The 17271-nt window shown below is 35.2% G+C and overlaps 1 protein-coding gene across 2 annotated transcripts in view; it reads left to right on the plus strand.

The window, feature by feature from the left end:
• The first annotated feature begins 237 nt into the window (after nt 1-237).
• LOC125651601 (zinc finger protein 608-like) overlaps nt 238-17271 on the plus strand; it is a 19535-nt gene continuing 2501 nt past the window's right edge. For both annotated transcript variants that reach the window (XR_007361287.2, XM_048880275.2), the window contains exons 1-5: nt 238-419; nt 8399-8956; nt 9932-10082; nt 11399-11486; nt 14144-17271. The exon at nt 14144-17271 is cut by the window's right edge and continues 57 nt beyond it. Coding sequence is in view for 1 of the 2 variants with exons in the window: in XM_048880275.2 (XP_048736232.2) it covers nt 8504-8956; nt 9932-10082; nt 11399-11486; nt 14144-17271 (3820 nt within the window). In the remaining variant the exon portion in view is untranslated. The remainder of the gene's footprint in view (nt 420-8398; nt 8957-9931; nt 10083-11398; nt 11487-14143) is intronic.

The raw sequence follows: 17271 nt of genomic DNA on the forward strand, positions 1-17271 counted from the left end.
ATCTTGCTATTTTATACATCTTGAAACCAATAATCCTTTTATTTCGATAATAACACACTAACTTTATAGTTAACTTCATGATAGAGTACGTCTTTTTATTACATCATATAAAAAAAAACTGTAATAATTAATTTCTTGTATTTTTTAAAAAGTGCCCAGTAGCGATAAACATTGATAAACGAAAAATAAATATACAATCGCCTTAATAGCTCTGAACACAAAATTCGTGATTTGATTGGCTGAGGAAAATTCCTCTCAGCCATTCAGCACGCTGAACCTTACACTCTAGTTTAGACAGTAGGACTAGAGACGAACAAAGAAGGCCTGGTTAAGAATTGTCATCTGTCGAAATGTAGATCAATTTTGGATTAAATCCAACTCATTTCTAATAAGGGACATCCTTTATCTTCCTAAAAACAGTAAGTATATTTTGAAAATTGGCTGTATATATGTGTAATTTCGGTAAAGAACTCGGAATGGTCGAACGTTTCCCGGCCATATCGGTGTGTGAAGTGTTAAGAGTGCACATTGCACGTCCGATAGCTGTTCATGTTCACAACGCAGAAATGTATAAAACAGAGAGATATTCGAGACTCACGGAAGGGTAGTACCATGTTGGGAATATTTAGACCCTGTCTATAAATGCAATTGGCATAAAATTAGCCTATCAAGTGTTTTTATATTAGGCCAAGCGAATGTAAAGTTGTGGAGAATTCGTCAGGTAACGGAGTGCGTTGTGGTACAAGTCAGCATTGCGGCCATTCAATAGAAACCCAGTTTTGCTTAAAGGAAAACTAGGATTTTTCTGTGATTATGCTGAAAAAATTGCTGATTGTTTAATGGAAGATGAACTAAAAATAAAGATAGTTACTCACATAAAAACAAACTATGCATTCACTATCATGTTTAAATACTGAATTACTCATCCTTCACGAAAGAATGTGTTGCATGCCAGGGTCGCCTAACCATGACCAGGTACTGTACATTAGCGTGGAATACTCAGCTTTTAAAAAGGTGGTATTTAATCTTTAAAAAGTTACGCTATAATTTACACTGTGAACAAGAAGCATTCAGGACGGAGCACCGCTTTATAACTTATATCCTAGATAATTATTTGCGTGTTTGGCAGCCAAGCGTAGGCTGTTAGCTGTATTTCACATTTGATTGCAGGTGTTGTGCTCTTAAAGTGACTATGTAAGAGAAACTTTTTGTCATTTTCCTATTGCATTGATATATCCTGTCCCCCAGTTTTTGGGGTGAGAGATTTAGTTCAATATTCATAATTATCCTAGTAAGTCAGGACATTAAATCCATGAATTATTAATGAATATATATATATATGTTTAAAGAAAATGAGAAGAAGATTGTCAATTAATTCTTCTATGGAACTAACAACAGATTTCTGGTGCCATAATTAAAAAGGCCTGCATGTGAACTAAAATTACATGAATTTATGCAAATGATTTTAATTATGATTTGTTCAATATTAATCATGCCTGCACAAGGAATAAAATTTTCAGGATTCGGCAAAAACATTGCTCTGAAATAGTTATTCCTTCTCTCTTTCCCTCTGTCTTTCTCTTTCTCTCTCAAAAGTGTTGTAAATAAATTTAGTATTAAATGTGTATGACAAATCAGGGGAGCACGAATCCATGTTAGCTCCCCAAAATGGGGGGGGGGGGGGGGGGGGGTGTTAAACAGATTGATATAACCCTGTGTAAGTTTTCATTTCACATTGACAGGAACAAGGTCATTAAAGGCAGGTCTCGAGTTATCGCCAGATGTAAAAGTTGATAATTTTACATCCCCTTGTATAAAGTTAGCAGTTTTCCTTCTCTGTTTTTAACATGAATATGACTTATCTTTGATAGAATATTCTTCAGATATATATATGACAGTTTGCATACAATTGTCATGTACATGTATTATATTTTTTAATCTATCATTGACATATGAGTCGTAATATAATTTAAAATAGATTGTGGCGGTGTGCTCATTAAGAAGACACAGAATAATGTGGTAGGAATTAATGACTCAAAAATATTAATTCATGACTTGAATTTTGAAATAATTCTTCATATCTCTCTCTCTCTCTCTCATAAAAACTACATTTCTTTGTCACAATAACCCACGGTCACAAACTATATTAATTTCTATCCCATACATAGTACGAGCAGATGTCAACAGATGTATGCACAGTCATACTTAATGATTAATATTATTGCACACATTTTAACTCTGTCATATACCTGCCACACACATAATATATAATATAGGAAGTATTTAAACTAATACAATCACTAGATAAACACAGATTGTAAACAATCTAATTAATGTTTAAAATGTGTAGACATACTGTTGGGCTGTCATGTTGATATGCTAACTCATGATCTTGAGGGCTGTAAGCAAAAACAGGGCATCTAGACTATTGTATGCCCTCTGTAACTGGATATTCTGGGGCAAATAATTTTTGGTCTGTCTGTATGTCTGCAATAACTTTAACCTTGGGCCTAACTTTTGAATGGTTAGTTCTAGGTCACATGTCTACTCCTTGTGATAATTTAATTAAGACCTTTCTTTTCCTACTGGTCAAAATTTTTGTCCTCATGACCTTGATCTTAGACTTGGGTCTTATATCAGTGTTTCACAAACATCTGTTTTAGGGTATGGTCATATAAGTTTCTGGAGCATTACCTGATATACTTTACCCACCTCTGATGGTTTTTTTAGTGAGATGTTGACTATTGATTGGTTTATGTCGGTCACATAATACGAGGGTATTGCTTATACCCTCTCAGTAGAAATTCGATACACAGTCAGTGCCTGATGTCATGAGTTTTCATTGTAATGCAAGCAAAAAACAAAAATACCTGTCAGCAATTTGAATTATTATAAAACCTCATATGATCTGTATGTGGCCACTAGTGGAGTACATTGGTTACATAGTCATTTTATTGACTAGAAGTATGGTGTGATACCTACTTAGTACATTTCACACCCAGGAACTAACCTTGGGTTCAATGAAGTTGCATGTTATTTGGTTAAATGTAGGAAAAGCAGTCTAAGATGTGTCCTGATTGAAAAATTGAAAGGAAACAAGTGGACAACATTGCTATAGGCTAAGGATAGTGTTTGGGTTCATTGTAACATTCTTTGTATATCATATATAGTAAGTTGTGTTTTCATTAACAACGATGTGTAAGAAAGATAAAATGTTAACACAGAGTATTTTTATGTGGCACTTGTACATGAGTAAATGAAATGTACGGGGTTGTAATTCTTGTGTAGTTATGCGGCTACTTTGCTGTTTGCTTAGTACTAACATTCGTGTACTCCGTACAAGCCTAATATTCAAGTATTAAGTTACCTGGAAACATGGTTTAGGAGGTTACCTCCAGTTATGAAATATATTAAATGTTATCTCATCTTCATTTTCCTTATGACATTTATCTCATGACAACTGTGATCATCGTATGCCTTGGAGATATAAAAGATTATTTTTTATTTCAATATGAATTTAAAAAAAAAAACACCATTGAAACTACTTGCTTTGGCAAAGTAAATTTAGTTTTAAATTTCAATATAAATATTTACAGAAGTTTCTCTTGAATTTACTGTGTAGATTTAACAGTGTCTAAATTATACACACCTTTCTATCTCAAAATATAAAAAAATTGTGAATGAAAGAAAAACAGAAACGGACAAAGAGACATGTTTTAGAGTACAAATAGATAGCGTCACAAGGATATAAAAACTTGAAAAAATGTCAGTTATACTTTCACTTGTAACATTTTACACGATCATAAGTATGTTAATATTTAACTAATGCCAAAATGTAAATGTGATAGTTTTATGTATATAGCTTTGCTAGTAAGCATTCCTTGACCTACTGTGTACGCTAAATTTTCACTACGCTAAATCACGTACACATGACTTGACAGCAAGAGTGCCTAGTTATTCAGTAGCCTCTTTAAGTATTCAGTACCTGTATTATTCTGAGGCTGATAAGACATTGATTTTTCTGTGTTAAATGATTGTAAATGCAGCTTAAGGACCAAGGAAGGAAACCAGGACTGCACAGTCTGCCTCTGCTCTAGGAAACACATTAAATTCCATACAGTTAGACAGCGCCCGCTTTATTAAGACACAGATAATAGATGTTGTCTGCTGTGAGGTCTTGTTCTTGCACCTTTAGGATTAAATCCAGGTTCTCTCTGAGTTGCTGCTAATCTGATGTAATATGATGTTATCAGATTTTCTATGCTCAGGTATATATAACCCCTGTGGGTTATACTTACAAGGTGATTGTACAGATTGTCCCTGTAGTTTGTGTGGAATAATCAACTAATCATTCTGTTATTTCCTCGTCTACAGGACGTGTTTGCCTGCGCATGTAATTGTATGATGAACAGCTGATTTCTGTAATCGTAGTAAATTTTTAACTTTGTACTGTGTACACATGTGGCAGATGTACTGTTTGGACAAACTGGTATTAGTACGTGCATGTTCAACTACATCTTCAGGTTAAACGATCTCATTAAAGCAACGATGTGATAGACAGTGGGTATTAAAGTAAACTTTTAATACCCATATTTACTACTTGTTTGACATTTCTTCCGTGCTGATATTTAATTTTGTTTCAATATTTCGTTTTACTTATACGTTTATCATTTATTTGGTTTTTGTTCTCATAAAATTCTGACATGCAAATTACCATGTATTCAACGAGGTTATTTTGTATTATGAGGGATATAAAAACAAGTGTGGATTAATTTCAGCAAATTTGTCCATGCTTCCATCTTTTTTATATCCTCGAAATACACACTGAAATACACAATGTTTTTATACCCTTATAATACACAATAATCAGAATGTGAAATACACAATGTTTTTATACCCTTATAGTACACAATAATCAGAATGTGAAATACACAATGTTTTTATACCCTTATAATACACAATTATCAGAATGTGAAATACACAATGTTTTTATACCCTTATACTACAGAATGTGAAATACACAATGTTTTTATACCCTTATACTACACAATAATCAGAATGTGAAATACACAATGTTTTTATACCCTTATACTACACAATTATCAGAATGTGAAATACACAATGTTTTTATACCCTTATACTACACAATAATCAGAATGTGAAATACACAATGTTTTTATACCCTTATACTACAGAATTATCAGAATGTGAAATACTCAATGTTTTTATACCCTTATAATACACAATTATCAGAATGTGAAATACACAATGTTTTTATACCCTTATACTACAGAATGTGAAATACACAATGTTTTTATACCCTTATACTACACAATAATCAGAATGTGAAATACACAATGTTTTTATACCCTTATAGTACACAATAATCAGAATGTGAAATACACAATGTTTTTATACCCTTATAATACACAATTATCAGAATGTGAAATACACAATGTTTTTATACCCTTATACTACAGAATGTGAAATACACACAGTTTTTATACCCTTATACTACACAATAATCAGAATGTGAAATACACAATGTTTTTATACCCTTATAATACACAATTATCAGAATGTGAAATACACAATGTTTTTATACCCTTATACTACAGAATGTGAAATACACAATGTTTTTATACCCTTATACTACACAATAATCAGAATGTGAAATACACAATGTTTTTATACCCTTATACTACACAATAATCAGAATGTGAAATACACAATGTTTTTATACCCTTATACTACACAATAATCAGAATGTGAAATACACAATGTTTTTATACCCTTATACTACAGAATTATCAGAATGTGAAATACTCAATGTTTTTATACCCTTATAATACACAATTATCAGAATGTGAAATACACAATGTTTTTATACCCTTATACTACAGAATGTGAAATACACAATGTTTTTATACCCTTATACTACACAATAATCAGAATGTGAAATACACAATGTTTTTATACCCTTATACTACACAATTATCAGAATGTGAAAATACACAATGTTTTTTATACCCTTATAGTACACAATAATCAGAATGTGAAATACACAATGTTTTTATACCCTTTTACTACACAATAATCAGAATGTGAAATACACAATGTTTTTATACCCTTATACTACACAATAATCAGAATGTGAAATACACAATGTTTTTATACCCTTATACTACACAATAATCAGAATGTGAAATACACAATGTTTTTATACCCTTGTACTACACAATAATCAGAATGTGAAATACACAATGTTTTTATACCCTTATAATACACAATAATCAGAATGTGAAATACACAATGTTTTTATTCCCTTATACTACACAATAATCAGAATGTGAAATACACAATGTTTTTATACCCTTATAATACACAATAATCAGAATGTGAAATACACAATGTTTTTATACCCTTATAATACACAATAATCAGAATGTGAAATACACAATGTTTTTATACCCTTATAATTCACAATTATCAGAATGTGAAATACACAATGTTTTTATACCCTTATACTACACAATTATCAGAATGTGAAATACACAATGTTTTTATACCCTTATAATACACAATTATCAGAATGTGAAAATACACAATGTTTTTATACCCTTATACTACACAATTATCAGAATGTGAAATACACAATGTTTTTATTCCCTTATACTACACAATTATCAGAATGTGAAAATACACAATGTTTTTATACCCTTATACTACAGAATTATCAGAATGTGAAATACACAATGTTTTTATACCCTTATACTACACAATAATCAGAATGTGAAATACACAATGTTTTTATACCCTTATACTACAGAATTATCAGAATGTGAAATACTCAATGTTTTTATACCCTTATAATACACAATTATCAGAATGTGAAATACACAATGTTTTTATACCCTTATACTACAGAATGTGAAATACACAATGTTTTTATACCCTTATACTACACAATAATCAGAATGTGAAATACACAATGTTTTTATACCCTTATACTACACAATTATCAGAATGTGAAAATACACAATGTTTTTTATACCCTTATAGTACACAATAATCAGAATGTGAAATACACAATGTTTTTATACCCTTTTACTACACAATAATCAGAATGTGAAATACACAATGTTTTTATACCCTTATACTACACAATAATCAGAATGTGAAATACACAATGTTTTTATACCCTTATACTACACAATAATCAGAATGTGAAATACACAATGTTTTTATACCCTTGTACTACACAATAATCAGAATGTGAAATACACAATGTTTTTATACCCTTATAATACACAATAATCAGAATGTGAAATACACAATGTTTTTATTCCCTTATACTACACAATAATCAGAATGTGAAATACACAATGTTTTTATACCCTTATAATACACAATAATCAGAATGTGAAATACACAATGTTTTTATACCCTTATAATACACAATAATCAGAATGTGAAATACACAATGTTTTTATACCCTTATAATTCACAATTATCAGAATGTGAAATACACAATGTTTTTATACCCTTATACTACACAATTATCAGAATGTGAAATACACAATGTTTTTATACCCTTATAATACACAATTATCAGAATGTGAAAATACACAATGTTTTTATACCCTTATACTACACAATTATCAGAATGTGAAATACACAATGTTTTTATTCCCTTATACTACACAATTATCAGAATGTGAAAATACACAATGTTTTTATACCCTTATACTACAGAATTATCAGAATGTGAAATACACAATGTTTTTATACCCTTATACTACACAATAATCAGAATGTGAAATACACAATGTTTTTATACCCTTATACTACACAATAATCAGAATGTGAAATACACAATGTTTTTATACCCTTATACTACACAATTATCAGAATGTGAAATACACAATGTGCTAGGAGCCTGAAATGAAACACAGTGCTTAATTTACACATGTACAAATCAATATCTGTTTGAAGGAAATGGTTTGTGATGTGATATTGATGCCATACATTATCAATGCACATTAAAATCTTCCTTTATTAATTTTGGACCCAGTCGTTTGTATCATATGTTACAATGCTAAATAAGGAACAGACAACTCTGATTGTTGTTATAGAGTACATAATTCTTGATAACATCTAACATACAGATATGATATATAGATAATAGTTTGAAGTGGAGGTAACTTATTTTAAGATTTGATGTAACATTATATGTTGACATGATTCATAGTTTGCTGTTTTGACCTGTACGTTGGAGTAAACTCGACTTGTTCCCCATCAATTTACACCAGCTTCGTATTGTGACATTAAATGTAAAAAATTTTACATCCAGTGACGCAAGTGTTGTTAACAGAAAATCCATGTTTTTCTTTTGTAGGTGTAACTTGGGTAGTGGAAACCGAGCTGATCCTAGATGGATGAGAAACTTTACAGGCACAGTTATAGCCAGGCTTCTTTGGGACGTTAACTCCCGACGAGAACAATGAGTGCGGAGCACCAAGCCACAGTTGATAAAGGCTTGAGAATGAAAATCACCAAACGCACAAACAAAAACTCGGCAGCCATGAAAAATGAAAGTAAAAATGACTCCCAGAAAGCCAGCGATCAGAAAAACTCGCAGAGTGAAAAAGAGGGAGGATCGAGCGGAAGCACAGCCAATGGTGGCTCGGGTAAATCAAACACTACTGGTGAGAAATCACCCAAAGTCAAAGCCATTCATAAAAAGGACAGAGGAAAAGAGTCCAAGGGAGGTAAATCTAGCGATGGGGGAAACACGGGTTTGGCCTCGGTCAGTGCGTCACTGGACAATGCTTTCTCACAGGTGTCCCTAGAACCAAAGCTCGGAGAAACGGCTGACCCCTACGAGTTCAATGCCAAAGTGGAAGATGGCATTAGTATTCCAGTGAAAAGCAAGGGAAAAGGAGAAAAAGAAAGGGTAAGGCTTGGTAACAGTTAAAACGTCTCGGTAACGGTATATTCTGTGTTGTCGGCTATCCTTGGCAGATGCATACAGACGGATTACTTTGTGTGGCAACTGTCTGTTGGGGTGAAGTCACACTTGCATACAGATTATCAGAGCTTTATGTCTCAAGTTTTGTATGAAGCATCATGGGTATCTTTATCACAGTGAAAAGGTAACATCCTTGTGCAATGTCATTGCAAATGACACCTGTTCATTGAGAACTCTTTTTAAGTGTAAATCTTTGATTTAATCCGAAGATAAAATCACTAAAATAAGTGAATTTTTGTCATGGTGTTTTATTGTATATGGTAATACTTTCCATTTTGAGCTCACCTGAGTCAAAGGCTGAAGTGAGCTTTTCTGATTGAAATTTATCTGGCGACTGTTGTCATTACCTTTTCACAATTTCATCTTTTTCTCCAGAACCACTGGACCAATTTCAATCAAACTTGGCACAAATCATCCTTAGGCAAAGAGGATTCAAGTTGTTTAAGTGAAAGGTCATACATAGTGTAGATTCAAGTTTGTTCAAATTGTGGTTCTGGAAAAAAAGATGAAAATATTAACCTAAGCAAAATCTTCTAAATTGTTTAAGGTAGGGCTTTCACATGATGTATATAGACTCCTTATGGCAAGACCTTACATTTCATACCAAGATATTTGACCTTGTTACTAGTTACTGGTTTTGTCTAGACCCTTTGGGGCAAGGTTGGGGTCACAATATGGAGTAAAAATGTTTCATGGGAATAAAGACTGATAAATATCTTTTTTAAGAATCCCAACAGCTGAATGACAGCAGGGCCATACTAAGGTGAGCGATGTGGCCCATGAACGTCTTGTTATGATAAGTCTTCAGAGTCCGGACTATCTGTATTAATAGATAATGTGATAAACAGGCTATACTTATAGCTCGGCACTGGTTGTAGATACTTTATGGAATCTTTACAGGGAGAAGGAAGTAGTGATGGTGTCTCCGATCAGTGTGTTGGCACGGATACATGTTCTGTTGCCACGGAGACAGAACCAGATTGTTTGGGACCGTGTGAACCAGGCACCCACGTCAATCTGGATGGCATTGTGTGGCAGGAGACAGAAAATGGTCAGTATGCATTTGTAAGCTTTTATCACGAGAATGAAAATTTTGTACCTGGCTGTAATACAGGATTCATATGATAATATACAGTATGTATTGTGTATTTAAGATGTATACCCTTTTCCATAAATTGTTTAATGTACCTTTAGTGAAGAAAGTTCCCCATAAAGGGCTTTATTCGACCCTGTGAATTTAAGAAAAATGAAACAAAAATGATTGTGACACAATTTTTTCATTAGACTGTATGACACTGAGTATGTCATGAAAGCCATTTGTCAAACTTCATTAAACTAGCTGAATCTATAGGAAGCACCGCCTGTGATTTAATATTTATATGCACATTAATAAAGATTTATAGATAGAACTGTTATTGATACTAAATACAGATCATTTATTTATTTTATTTTTTGATAAAAGAACTCTATTGAAGAAATACTTGATAGCAAATAAATGTGCCTAAAATTAGGCGCAAGCAGGCACATGTTTGAAATGGAAATAATAGTGCCATTTTATGCCCCTTTATTTTATCACAATATTTCTGTTCTAAGCCCTTTTCATGCAGTTTTAAATTAATGGATTTTATGTCCATTCAATCTATGCTACTATATATATATTGAGTTATGTCCACGAGAATCTGAAATACCATCAGACACAGGCCGCTACTCAGATATCAGTTTTGATGCTTTTTAAATTTAACGGCATTTGCTACAATTTTTTTTTTTTCAAAAATAAAAATGAAAACTAAATTTATGTTTTTATAAGTAAAATGAAAACAATTTCCCATACGAAATGTAATTATTCATTTTGAGGTCACATGGTCAAAGGTCAAGGGTCAAACTGGACATAGGAATATACTGTCTACTCAATATCTTGAGAACCCTTTGCTTCACAGGCATCAAACTTGGTACACTGGTACATTTTAAGGAGTAGATGACCCCTATTGATTTTTAGGTCACATAGTCAATCCACTTTGGACATAGGAAGATATTGTCTGCTCAATATTTTGAAATGGTTTTACACTACTGTGATGCATGTGTTTAACTCTTTTTAATTTTGCACCAATGGGGGGGGGGGGGGGGGGGGGGCATAGATATTTTACAAATACATCTTGTTACTTTAGAATAGCAATTTAACTGAAGCTTTGAAAATGATTGTTCCTTTGCCATCTATAATTTTAGTTTAGATTAAAAAAAATTTGAACAGAAGTTATGCCCCTTATCATTAGATAATGAAACTCTGAAATAATACTTGGATATAATGATATATATACCATGATGTTTTGATATTCTTTTTATTAACAAATTTATTTATAATTGTTTCAGGTGTATTAGTTGTAAATGTTACCTGGAGAGGCAAAACTTATGTAGGGACACTTCTGGATGCCACCAAGCATGACTGGGCACCACCAAGGTATCACATTTTGTTTTTCTTTTTATTGAATTGTAAAAGATAGTCCAGTTTTCTGAGTTTATACACAATGTAATTCAGGAAAAACAATTATGGTGAAAAACAATAAAAACAATTGTATGAAGTAAAAGCTGCATGTTTCATTATTATTAGAGTCCTGCATCAAAGTTATGGGAACCCTAGAATTATCACTGTCCATTGGTCTGTCTTTGCCATTATGATAGACTTTTTTTGGTGAATTAATATTTGCAGTATTTTTCAACTTTTGGAGTTTATGTTTAGTTTATAAATGGACAATGTTCAGAAAAAGAAGCTATGGGTCAAAGGTTATGATCACGAGGAGATACTGTATAGCAGGGAAATAAGTCGTGGAGGAAATTTTCTGCTACATTCGTGGAAATTAAAGTTCTGCAAATTCAACATCCAGTGAATAAGTGTTTAAAATCTATGAAGATAAATTGAAGCATTACCATTATCTGCACTGAGATACAATATCTTCTACAGCCACTGCATTTCTGTTCAAAATACATGTATATATTTAAAATATATTTCTAGGATAAAGTTTTTCTTAGTCTGACATTTTTTCTTAAGGTGAAAGTTAATTCCAAATCAATACTATCAACCACAGTGAGTGCCTTCCTCGCAATCCCCCATTGTTGATTCAAAATGACAACAGGTGATAATTAGGGACAGTTACACTGACGCACACATTAAACAAGAATAGATAGGTATTATAGTGAGCACAGCCAGCTCTAATGATAACACATGCATAAGAGAGAATTCATTATTAATTCAAAGTTTGGGCTACATTGTTTACCCTCATGTTCTTTGTTTGAGTCACATGACGTCTGCTAGACATCGCTGTGATACGTCTGCTAGACTTCACTGTAATACGTCTGCTAGACGTCACTGTGATACGTCTGCTAGATGTCGCTGTAATACGTCTGCTAGACGTCGCTGTGATACGCCTGCTAGAATTCACTGTAATACGTCTGCTAGACGTCGCTGTGATACGTCTGCTAGACGTCGCTTTGATACGTCTGCTATAATTCACTGTAATACGTCTGCTAGACGTCGCTGTAATACGCCTGCTAGACGTCGCTGTGATATGTCTGGTAGACGTCACTGTGATACGTCTGCTAGACTTCACTGTAATACGTCTGCTAGACTTCACTGTGATACGCCTGCTAGAATTCACTGTAATACGTCTGCTTTCCAACACATCGAAAACATTACAGAATTACACACTGTTAAATGAATTTAAATATCTAGCTGACTTCAAGCTGCTACAGACTGATGTTAAAATGCAAAATATTTCAGTATCAACTTAACTTTCTATTTCCGGAGTAAAAACATTAGCAACATGAAATACGATATACCAATTCTTTCATAATTCAATAATAAATGAATATTGACTATGTGTGGCAGCTACGTCAGTACTTTTCTTTCAAACATTGCATGATTAGGCAAAAAATGTAAACATCTATGACATCAATATAAAAAATTCCTTTTGGATACAAGTGGATTGTTTTCTACCAATACATTTGGGGAAACCCAAACTATTCAAATGCTCATGTTGAAAAAAAAACATCATAACAGTAACAACTATATCATTGAATTTTATTCTGTTCAGAATCAGTTATATTGAACACGCTTAGTTGGAGATGGATCTATTTTGCTTGACACCTCCTACGTTTTGTTGTTGTTGACAAAGCTAAATATGACATCATAATGCATTGTTAACATCAACTACGTTACATTTCCCACATTAAATGAAGAGGCAGATCAAAATGTCTAAAGTTGTGTCACGGAATGTTAAGATGTTTCGACAGCTGTCCATACACGTCTGGATAAAGTCGGAATTTTCTGCTTCTACGTGCCTGTCATGGATAAATCTATACATCAATGTAAACACTGGTGGCGCTTGCCTCAACGGTAGCACCGTAAACGTATTAGGGATGTACATATGTTCTTATTAGAATCTAAAATTAAAAAAAGCACCACAGTTTAAAGTAAGTGAACAAAAAGTGATGTGTGCTGTAGAGTTCATTCATACACATTATCAGTGTAAATTGGATCAGTATTCCGTCAGATATAATCAGGTTCAGAATCCGGTGGATTTGGTAATGATAAATAGAAATTACACAGATAGGTTTTCATACGACTGAATTGCTTCAACGTGTTAGAAAATCATGATCTTTTCTGACCGGGATTTTAACCTGCTATACAGTAATGGGATTGTGTTACATATTTCGATGGACAGACTTAAAGATTTACGTGTAGGCAGATGACTTCATTTCAAGGTCACTGTTAATGTTACAAGGAAAAACCACTCAACTTTTGTCCTTAATTCTGCAAACTTTGTATTTGGTGCAAGTCACATGTATATGTAGTTGAATGTTGGAAGAAGACACTTTTACATTTTGGGGCACTAGGTCAAAGGTCTACACTAAAATGGCACTTGTTTTTAACAGCAGTTTGCAGCTGGGTCCTAAATGTCTTGTGTTGGATTTCTTTTTACTGATTATGAAAGATTCTTTGAATGTCACATGTATATTTGTGAATTTCAATCCAAAAATTCAAACAATAGTACATATGTATTACAGCGTACTTTCAGGAAAAAAGATTTTTAACATTCTTTTCTTTTGAAATATTTTCAGACCTAATTGTGAATCCCCGGTAAGTGACTTTGAGACGAGAACTCCAAAAGGAAGAGGTGCCAAAAGGGGACGTGGAAGCTCCACAGGGACACCTGTGAATGACAAACTATTGGAAGGGAGGAAACTGCGGAAGGGCAGGCGGGGAAGTACCTTCACAGCGCCACCTAGCCCTGCAAAATCGGATATCATTACTCCCAGCTCAGGCTTGAAACGTAAGGGACGCCCAACAGACATAGATTTATCGGGTGAAAAGTCCAACAAGAGGAGCAGGTCTTGTTCCCGTGGAAATTCCGGAGAGGTGGAGAGTCCCCTGTCTGGATTACTGGAGTGTCCCGAGCCATCATGTAATAAGAAATACCGAAATCCAAATGGTTTGCGATATCACCAGTCTCACGCTCACTCCGCCGTTGGAAGTGGTGTGGACATGGATGATGAGTCGAGGGACATGATGGATAACGAGGATTCTAATTTAGATGATCTGGACCTTGGTGATACTAACTGTGATGTGAATTCTAGTGCTATAAATAATGACCTTAATCCACTGGAAATGGAGGAGGAGAGTAACTCCAGTGTGAAAAAATCAGATGAGGATTTGTCCCATGATGGTGCTGCAAGCAAAACTGAAAGTGAGGAAACTGATAGTGCTACTGTGTCTCAAGTTCCCATTAAACCAATCAAAAAGGACATCATAAGCGTGGCTCCACATATACAGCCTACCCCAACGGTTGCAGTGGCTACAGCCACTCCGTTCCATGTTGCATCTACACAACAGGTGTCACCAAGTTTTGGAAACACTCTCTCGCAATCAAAATCGGTGACCACTGGATTAGTAACCCCGATATCTGCTACCATAGTAACAGCTGCTCCTATACAGGCTTCCTTGCCATTAAGTGACCAATCAACAAAGCCGCTGATAAGACCAAAAACAGGAACTGGTCACCCCCGTCCAATTATGCCTTCAAATTTCATTGCCTTGACAACCAATGCGGCTCACAATAATTTGACACCAGTGACTACACATGTCCCAAATACCACCCAGCTGAAGCCGATTCAACCAAAGCCGACGGTCATGGGAGAAACACCACCTGCTAGTGCTGTTCTTCTGGGACTTAAAGAAAGAAAGCAGAAGCCAAAGAAGAAACCTAAGGATTCTGTGCCGTCACCAATATCCTCCACATCGACATTATCATCTTCAACTACATCTACCTCGTTATCACCTTTTGGGTCAAGCCACAAAAAGTCTATTGTGAAATTAGATGGAGGCAAACATGAACCACAGGGTGTTATAAAAGTCGCTCCCATTGTTGCTAAGCCCCTGGAGACAAAATTGGACAAAAATGAACCTGAGCCCATTCGACCTCTTGGTGCTAATGTAGGAATTATTCAAGCTCAGGTCCATCCAATGAAAGGGATTGACTTGTCCTCCCGAAGTGAATCATCCCCTAGTGTATTAAAAGTGACACCTTCTCTACATGTACCAGAAAGCAATAAAAATATGTCAGAGAATGTGCAAAGTCCAGCATATTCAGATATCTCTGATGCAAATGATGCCAGTTCTCCCGACCCTCCTCCTGCTAGTGAAAGTCCACAAATCAGGATGGAGGAACAAGTGCCAATCAACAAACCTAAAGACCTATCAACTGATGGAAGTTCTGCCTATGGTATGTATGGGCAGTACTACTCCCAATCAAACTACATGCTACAAAATCTCTCGCCATCATCTCACAGCCCATCTAGCTCACAAAAACAGTCAGGTTCTGGAATGAACAAAGATCACTCAGCAGATTCTATGCAGCCCTCTAGTTCTGATGCTGCAAGGAAAATTAAAGAAGAACCAAAAGATGAGAAGAGAGAAGGTGGCGAGTCCGGAAAGATGGAAGCCGTTCGGCCATTTTCTCAGTCGGATTACCATCAAATCCAGCATCAAAAGTGGATGCAACAAATGTATTACCTTCAAAGCTTGCCTCATCCTCAACAGTATCAGTACCTGCATGGCTATGGATCTATGATGGAGCATGGGCATATGATGCAGTCCGATCCCATGTATAGACAGAACTTTGAAAAAATGTTGGAGGACCCTCGTCGAATGGCCGAGTACATGAACGGTGCAGATTACAAACTAAAGTGTGATGATGGAGGAGGACCAAGATCTTCCTCTGCAGGACCATCCAGTTCTGAAGGTCACAAGACAATGGCAGACGGCAGAGAGGACAATTCAGAGGACAGGTCAGCACGAGAAAAACAGAACGAGAACCATCTGATAATGAGAGAAAACCATGATCTCAAGACACAAATGGACAGAGGTAGAGGCGAGTCTGCCTCAGGTAGTGATCGGGACAGGGGTCATTCACGATTGACTGAAGAACAACAGCGAAGGCATTACATGTTTCAACAACAAAAGCATATTGAACACCAGAAACGTGAAGAACAGAGACGATCAGAGGTCAAGTCTGAAAAAGTGATGGACTCCAAACGAGATGAAACAACCAAGAGAGAAAGTGAATCAAAATCAAAACTGGACAGTTCTCGTGGATTTGATGACAAAAGCAGGGGACAATCATCAGGGGATAAATCGAGAGTTACAGACACTCCCAAATCAAAATTAGGAATTGTGTGTAAAGATTCCAGTCCTCACACCCCATCTTCATCCCAGCCCACCTCGGTGGCCCCCTCCCCCTCAGCCGGTTACTCTCCCTATAGCCTGTACCACAATCAGTTCATGCAGTCTCCTCCCTATGGACATGTTCAGTTTGATACCTCCCATCCAATGTACCAGAGAGGCATTAACCCCAATATGATGTACCCCACAGGGGGATACATTCATCACCCCTCACAGCTTGGATACAGGATGGGCGAAGATTCCCTGGAGAAAGAGCCAGCAAAACCCAAAGTGCCGATAGAAACTGAGGTCAAAGTCCCACCAGACACTTCCCATAATGCTTTGTATCATTCAGGAAGTAGCCATAAAATTCATGAACTTCAGGAGAAGGGGAGGAGAAGTCCTCACCGAGCCTCTCCAGTGCTGGGGAAGACGGAGAATGCTGTTTCAGGGCCCCCTGTGACACACGCAGGATCTATAGAGAAAGGTCGGGAATTTAGCAAGTCACCCCCAACACAGAGACATGTTC

The sequence above is a fragment of the Ostrea edulis genome, chromosome 5, assembly GCF_947568905.1.
Source record: "Ostrea edulis chromosome 5, xbOstEdul1.1, whole genome shotgun sequence".
NCBI classification, from domain to species: Eukaryota; Metazoa; Mollusca; class Bivalvia; order Ostreida; family Ostreidae; genus Ostrea; species Ostrea edulis.